This window comes from Chaetura pelagica, unplaced genomic scaffold (genome assembly GCF_000747805.2).
Source record: "Chaetura pelagica isolate M959 unplaced genomic scaffold, ChaPel_1.0 scaffold456, whole genome shotgun sequence".
Taxonomy (NCBI): domain Eukaryota; kingdom Metazoa; phylum Chordata; class Aves; order Apodiformes; family Apodidae; genus Chaetura; species Chaetura pelagica.
Genome location: NW_009953574.1, coordinates 1353759 through 1361566, shown reverse-complemented (window position 1 = coordinate 1361566; position 7808 = coordinate 1353759). Strand labels below are relative to the sequence as shown.

Sequence of the window (7808 nt, the reverse complement as noted above, 5' to 3'; positions counted from 1 at the left end):
TGCTGGCTGAAGCATGTGGATTTACAGGCAAGCTCCAGCACAGCCCTGGGATGGAGATCTGCAGGGATGATGAGGCTGTGGAGTTTTGCTTCACCCAGCATTGATTGCAGCTGGGGCTCTCCCTGTGCTTTCATCAGTTTAATTATTCTGGGTTCTGGGGTTATTGCATAAATCCCCATCACTACTGGGGTGCAGTTCAGCTCCCTTTTCATGACCAGGAGTCTAACATGATGCTCTGCTCTCCAGGTGTGGTGGCTGTACTCTTCTGTGGGATCACACAGGCCCATTATACCTATAACAACTTATCTACAGAGTCCCAACACAGAACTAAACAGGTGAGAGCTCCTCAGCCCCCTTCAGCCTCTCTGAATTTCCAGTTCAGTACTTTTTCCTTCCCTCTAACCAGAATTAGGTGCATCTGTCTTCCTGCAGATGGATTTTACTAGGGTTCCTTCTGCAGAAGTATTTATTGCGTGATGGATGGGCTGACATGTTTTTCTTGTTAAATCTCTGTTATGTCTGACTCGCTTTTAATTTGTTTTTCTCTTTCAGTTGTTTGAGCTTCTGAATTTCTTGGCAGAAAACTTCATCTTCTCCTACATGGGACTTGCACTGTTCACTTTCCAGAACCACGTCTTTAACCCTACCTTCGTAGTGGGGGCTTTTGTATCCTTTGCAGCCCATTTTGTGAGACAAAGAGAGAAAGGGAGAGGTGCCTCATTCCCATGTTTGTATTTTTCATTCAAATGTGTGGGTTGGTTTTTTTCTGTCAGTCTAGCTTTCTTTTTAAAAGGGTGTTTCTCCTGGTCAGTGGTGCCTTTGCTGGTTATTTTAAGAAGATGGAGATTCTTTTTGCAGCTTTTCTGTTTTGAATTTTTTTTTTTCTTTTCTTTTTTACTTCCCTCTCTCTTGTCTCCTTTTGTGGACATTTGAATCAGTTCCTTCAGGGACTTGATGTGAACATCATGCTGCAGCACCAGGCTTTGACACATGGCAGCCTGGCACCAGGAGTGGCTTTGCACATGAGGACCACGTGGTAAAGCCATTTCCTCTTGTCTCTGCTATTCCATTTAGTGAAACCTGAAAACATTTATTTATTTATATTTTTTTTTGCCAAATAGCACAGTTAAAGGTACAGTAGATGCCTCTGAATTATGTCCTTGAGAAATCTGCAGGATGGGGCTGACAGAAACAAGCTATTGCTCCTGGTGTGTCTCAGAAAAAGAAGGATTTTGAAGGCATTGTTTTAATTTTGCAGGGAAGCCAGGTCAGATCTGCAGGATTATTTTCACCCTTTACCTGCTCTCAAGCAGGTTTATACTGAGAGATAAAATGTTATCTTTGCCAGTGCTGGTGCCTGGGTTTGCAGTGGGGTCTGCTGGGTTACTGTGGGGTGAAGGGAGTGAAGAGCAGGGAAATGCCATTTGGGTGCTTAGACTCAAATTTTATGCTGTGCCTCTTCAGTAGGAACTGGCTGATGAAATAGCTCATTCATGAGGGAGATCATGAAATACATCTCTTATGCTAATTCATGATGTTCAGGAAAGAGCATAAAAGCTGGAAGCATTTTCCACATTATTCAAGGCTGTGCTGAATGCTGGCTACAAGATTGATTTTTGCCATCTGGGTGCTGGTATTAAAAGGCAGCTTCAAAGATAAGCAATATGAAGGGGCTGGTGATTCTTGTATCTTGCAGGCTATGAAAACAGAAGGAGTATTAGGGTTGTGGGGTTTTTTTTCCTTCCCAACTGCTGCTGCTTTCATTCTGCTGAGTAATCTGTGGGAATGGGACTTGACTTAAAGCTTCAAAGCCAGCTGTGAAGTGTTGTGTGCTGGGGAATGTCAGTGAGGTTGTGGTAGCTGTGATAACTTGAGCTTCAAAGAGGGCAAGTAGTTCTTAGTTCTTGGGGTGGAAAAGGGACCATGCAGAGATCATACAGTGGGACATGGTGGTTTTTCTCTCTCTCCTCTAACCTGCACTCTCGTAATTTCCTTTGTCTATTTCTTTATGATATTCCTGAATTAGTGTGTACTTTGCTTCTGTGAGGCAGTAGCCTGCTCTTCCCACACAGCTGTAGCACACAGGGCTGGGTTCTTATCTTTGCATCCAGGGGACTGGTGTTTCTGAGGCTCCCCAGCCTTTCCGTCAGGCGGGAGAAATCAGCTCTGTGCACTGAGGTGGGATGTGATGGGAGACATTGGAAGAGCCATTTCCTTAATGTGTGCAAATACAGCTTGCTATCTTCCTAGGAAGAGCTGCCAATATTTACCCACTGTCATTTTTACTGAATCTGGGGAGAAGAAATAAGATTGGAACAAATTTACAGCACATGATGATGTTTGCTGGTACGTTCTTGCATCCTTGCCTCCGACCACGGGGCCCATCTGTGCTTCCTTGCCCCTGAGCACCTGGAAATATTCTCATTTAACTCTAGATCTCTTAAGGGCAATGCCTGGAGGAGAGGGTGGGCAGAAAAGGGCTCCTTTAGGCTTGGTGCTGTGCATGCCTTGGTTTTGGGATGCAGGAACGAGCTCCTTCTGCCCTGTGCTGGAGCAGGGCAGGAGGAGGGTTTGCCTTTCTGGGCTGGGAAGGCGTTGGTAGCCCCAGCTCCCACAGCTCATGCTCCAGCTTAAACCATCACTGCTCAAGTGCTGTGATCCCCCCAGCGGGGGGTGTCCCCTCGGAGGGACGGGATCACAGGCAGGGCAGCCTTGGCGAGGTGGGCTGAGGCAGCTCCCGCCGTCCCCTCCCCGGCAGGGCTGCGAGGAGCCATGGCCTTCGCCCTGGCCATCCGCGACACGGCCACCTACGCCCGGCAGATGATGTTCAGCACCACGCTCCTCATCGTCTTCTTCACCGTCTGGGTCTTCGGCGGGGGCACCACGGCCATGTTGTCCTGCCTCAACATCCGGTGAGTGCAGCCTGCGCGGGGCCTGCCTGACCCAGCGCTGCTCGCCTGCAGGAGACAAGGGGAATTTGTTTAGGTTGGGAAAGACCTTTTAAGATCAAGTCCCCTCCATTAACTTTACTCTCCCAAGCCCACTGCTAAACCACGTCCCTCAGCATCAACTGCTTGAGAGAGTCCAGCACAGAGCCACAAAGATGATTAAGGGAGTGGAACATCTCCCTTATGAGGAAAGGCTGAGGGAGCTGGGGCTCTTTAGCTTGGAGAAAAGGAGACTGAGGGGTGACCTCATCAATGTTTACATATATGTAAGGGGTGAGTGTCAGGGGGACGGAGTTAGGCTTTTCTCAGTGATGACCAGTGATAGGACAAGGGGTAATGGGTGTAAATTGGAGCATAGGAAGTTCAAGGTGAATATCCGAAAAAAATTTTTTACTGTAAGAGTGACAGAGCACTGGAACAGACTGCCCAGGGAGGTTGTGGAGTCTCCCTCACTGGAGACATTCAAAACCCAGTTCCTGTGTGATGTGCTCTGGGTGACCCTGCTCTGGCAGGGGGGTTGGACTGGATGATCTTTTGAGGTCCCTTCCAACCCCTAGGATTCTGTGATTCTATGATTCTATGATCATGTCTACACGGCTTTTAAACGTGTCCAGGGATGGTGACTCCACCACTTCCCTGGGGCAACCTGTTCCAATGCTTGACAGCCCTTTCTGTGAAGAAATCTTTTCTAATATCCAGCCTAAACCTCTCTTGGTACAACTTGAGGCTGTTTACTCTTGTCCTATCACTTGTTTCTTGTGAGAACAGACTGGCATTTTCCTCACTCCAGCCTCCTTTCAGGTGGTTGTAAAGAGCAATAAGGTCTCCCCTCAGACTCCTTTTCTCCAGACTAAACAGCCCCAGCTCCCTCAGTTGCTCCTCATAAGACTTATCCTCAAGACTCTTCACCAGCTTCATTGCCCTTCTCTGTACCCACTCCAGCACTTCAGTGTCCTCATACTGTGGCACCCAAAACTGAACACAGTTCTCAAGTTCTCACCAGTGCCAAGGAAGGCCATGTCCTTCGCCCCAGGACCATGGCACATACCCACCTGGCAATGCTTGTGCTAACCCTGTGCTTGTTTTCTCCTCCACAGGGTCGGTGTGGACGCGGATCAGGAGAATGTGGTGAGTGCAGCCCTGCTGGGCAGCTTCTGCAAAGGAGTTTGCACCACGGTCATCTGGGCAGGGGTTACCCTGAGACCTTGGGAATGTCCATCTGTGCTCTGCTCCCTTCCAGCTGTAGGAGAATTTTAGTGAAAGAGTTTGCAGTCAGTAGGAGCAGTGGCTTTTCTGTGCTCTCTGTGGCTATGAAGCCTGCTCTTATTCAGCTGGAGAGGAGGGCACAGAAGTAACACTGCTGGGCTGTCCACATTACTGCTGCAATAGATTCCATCTCTCCCCTGCTGGGTTAGAAATAAACACCAGAATGTGCCTGACACGGGGGTTCTCTGCCTCATCCCAGTGTGCAGGTCAGTGCAGAAATGCCACTTGCTGACTCATTTCATGTAGCATCTTCCATCCCATGGTTACCCTCAACCTCTGTTTTGCCCCCCTGCTTCCTGTGGGTAGTTGTGTGGCAGCCCAGGAACCACCCACCCTGCTGAGATAAACACCGGGGCCCTGCAGCCTTGGGAGTTTTCCTGCCTTGCAGCCCCGTGCTGTCTCACCCCTGTGTCTGCAGCCCTGTCGTGCTGTGGCTCTGCTTGATTTCAGTGTGGCTTCTGCACCTTGGAGGTTCATTTTATTCAGGGCCATTTATTGGACTGTTCACCTCCTGGAGAGAAAGTGTCAAATGCTAAAGGCAGCCCAGAGCCAGAAATCTGAAAGCCTGATGTCTGTGAAATACATGATTGTATTTACAGTCCCCTCCAAACAGTTTTCTATGTTTTCTCCAACTAAAGGGAAGGCAGGAGTCCCCATGGCACACAATTATTTGCATACAGCAATCTCAGCTGAGATTTGATGGAGGTTGGACCTGTCAGTCACTTTTAACTGTGATGTCTGGATGCAGCTGCTGGCTCAGAGGCACTCTAAAGCCTGGGGTCAGAAACTGGAAAGTTATAGCAGAAAAATGGTCGCTCTGTGCCTTGATGCCACCTCCCTGAGGCTGTTGTACATGGTGCTGGGAGGACCTTCAGCCTGTAGTGATGTGAACGTTCTTACACGTCCTGCAACCCAAAAGTGGGCACTGGCAGGGTTTATGTCTTCTTCAGGAGAACCTGGTGACCTGTGGGGGCTCCTGGCCCTGATCCAGGTTGTCCTGCTGCTGTTTTGATGTTTTGTTCTCCCACAGGGTGTCCCAGAGAGCGAGAGGAGGAGCACGAAGGCAGAAAGCGCCTGGCTCTTCCGCATGTGGTACAACTTTGATCACAAGTATCCTTGAACAGCAGCCAGTGTGTGCCCTGCCAAGTCCTGCCTGCCCGAGCTGCTCAGTTGACTCAGTGTGGGACTTGTTCCCCTCTCAGCAGAGGAGCCAGTGTTTGCTCTCCCATTTACACTGCTGTTTTTTGACTTGCACTTCCTCATGTCTGTGGCTGTGAGAAATGTTCATTTCCACCTGCCATTAACTGGGAGTGCTGCAGTAGCTCAGTTCTAAGCTGGGCTTTTCAAGGCTGGAAGCCCAGGGGGTTCCCAGTCTTTGTGGCAGGTAGGAAGGAAGGGCAAGGGATCTTCTCATTTGTAGCCCTTGTACTCCATCTGTGCCTCTCCTTCCTTGCAAATGCTTTGCCATGAATTGCTGGAGGAGCAATTTGCCAGGCAGAAGCACAGGATGGTAGGACAAGGGATGCTGCTAAGCCTTTTCCTACCAGGGCTTGATCCTGGTCCACTAATGTCCTGCTGTGTTGTGTTGCGTTCACGTTGCTCATCCCTATAATTTTGTGCTTCCGGGGACTTGGGTTTCTTTCCTTCCTGTCATTTCTGAAGACACCAAGTCCCTTTTGGCTGCCTCTGCATCCCACCCCTCAACTATCCGACATTGTCCCCTTCCTCTTCCTTCCTTAACCCTCTCTGCAGCTATCTGAAGCCTCTGCTGACACACAGTGGTCCTCCTCTGACCACCACGCTCCCGGGGTGCTGTGGGCCTATCGCCCGGTGTCTAACGAGTCCACAGGCGTACGAGGTGAGTCCAGAGGTGACCTTTCTGTCACAGTGCTGGTTGGTAGAGTTGGACATGCTTACGTTTCTGCACAGCTTTTGGATGCTGCTCTGCAGCACCAAGATGGGGGCCTGGGAGGAGATGAGATACTGGGGCTGATGGATGAGGTAATTCCCATGAGCATGTTGCTTTTCCAGCTGATTGTTTGGCTGTGAGGGGACTCGTGGTGTATTCATGGTGGTTCCTTAGTGAGTGGCCCAGTAAAGCTGTCACGAGCTGTCATGGGTGTCCTTCCCCAGGCCCAGCTGGGAGGACACACAACTTCCCTCTTGCCTGTTTTCTTCCAGCGTTGCTGCTGAGTTGTTCTTGCAGTCCCTTCAGCTGCATCACTCATAATCAAAAATGTTGCCCACCTCTGAACTGGGGCTGATTTTCTCCTGAAATGATAAAGAGCCCTTGTTTGAGCAAGCCCAGAGGAGCAGGGAGATGACAAGCAGCTCCGGAGGGCCTGTAGGCAGTGATGTCTTCCACCATGGCTGCAGAGCCTGTGGCACCCTGCAAGGAGCTGGGTTTGCTGGGCAGGCTTGGCCTCCCCTGGCCCTGTGGGTGGCTGGTGCCAGCACAGCTCTCTGAAAGGGCCTTGGCACTCGGGATTGCTGTGCCAGGAGCCCCTGGAGCTCTCTGTGGCAAGAGTTCTGTTGCCCTGCCCACAAAGTATCAGCATCAAGCTCCTGGCACAAATCAGAGATGACTCTGATGGGTCAGTGACGTGATTCCTGTGGCCGTGGGCATTTTTGTCTTGTCAAAGCCACATTCCCCATGAATCTGGTGATGGCATCAGAGAGAAGAGCCGAGAGGGCCCTTTTAGGCAGCCCTGCAGAGAAGGCAGTGTTGGGTGAGTCTGCTGGGCTCAGGTGTGTGTGGCACAGCTGGTTATGGGCATAGTGGCAGGAGAGTCTGCGAGTTGGTGCCTTTATGTGCTCATTCACCACCACCCTTGGCCGCTGAGGAAGGGCTGAACAGCACTTCCCTCCTGTCTGTCGCCCAGAACCAGGAGCAGCTGAAGGACGATGACTCTGACCTCATTTTGAACGACGGGGACATCAGCCTGACCTACGGGGACTCCACGGTCAACACCGACTCGGTGGCGCCGGGCGGCTCGTCGCGGCGGCTGGCGGGGAACAGCTCGGAGGACGCGCTGGACCGGGAACTGGCTTTTGGGGACCATGAACTCGTGATCCGGGGAACACGCCTGGTCCTTCCCATGGATGATTCGGAGCCGCCGTCCAACATCCTGGATAACGCAAGACACGGCCCAGCATAAGGTGGCTCAGTTTGATTGACAGTGATATTTGAGTATATGATCAAAAAATATGTACTACCTAAAGTCTAATGCATGTCTCAAAATGTCTAAGCTGTATAAATATTATTTATATGGTGTCAGAAGAATATAAATATTCTCTGCCAAGCACTTGTAAAGAACAAGCTGCAAATTTAAGTTAAAAACTGTGTTGACTGCACTGTGTAGGGTGGAACTGTTTTAGCGTGAGAGTCTTTTGCACACAGTGAGCTTCTTTAACGTGTGATTTGATGAAAGGTTGAGCTCCCAGTGTGGAAAGTAAAGGAGCTGACTCCCTGTGCTTCCTCTGAGCCCCTGAGAGGAGGGTAGGGAGGTGCTGGTGAGCAGTGGAAATCGCTTTCTATTCAGATGAGGATTGTTTTGTTGGGGTTTGTGTGTTTTTTTTCAGTCTCTGATCTTT

At 50.2% G+C, this 7808-nt stretch overlaps 1 protein-coding gene across 1 annotated transcript in view; it reads left to right on the top strand.

The window, feature by feature from the left end:
- SLC9A6 (solute carrier family 9, subfamily A (NHE6, cation proton antiporter 6), member 6) overlaps positions 1 to 7556 on the top strand; it is a gene marked incomplete at its 5' end in the record, with an annotated part of 23121 nt that extends 15565 nt beyond the window's left edge. The window contains 9 exons of the mRNA XM_009999689.1: positions 1 to 27; positions 247 to 335; positions 553 to 666; positions 2235 to 2346; positions 2759 to 2912; positions 4046 to 4076; positions 5245 to 5324; positions 5967 to 6072; positions 7097 to 7556. Coding sequence (XP_009997991.1) covers positions 1 to 27; positions 247 to 335; positions 553 to 666; positions 2235 to 2346; positions 2759 to 2912; positions 4046 to 4076; positions 5245 to 5324; positions 5967 to 6072; positions 7097 to 7372 — 989 coding nt within the window. The remainder of the gene's footprint in view (positions 28 to 246; positions 336 to 552; positions 667 to 2234; positions 2347 to 2758; positions 2913 to 4045; positions 4077 to 5244; positions 5325 to 5966; positions 6073 to 7096) is intronic.
- Between the last annotated feature and the right edge of the window lie 252 nt (positions 7557 to 7808).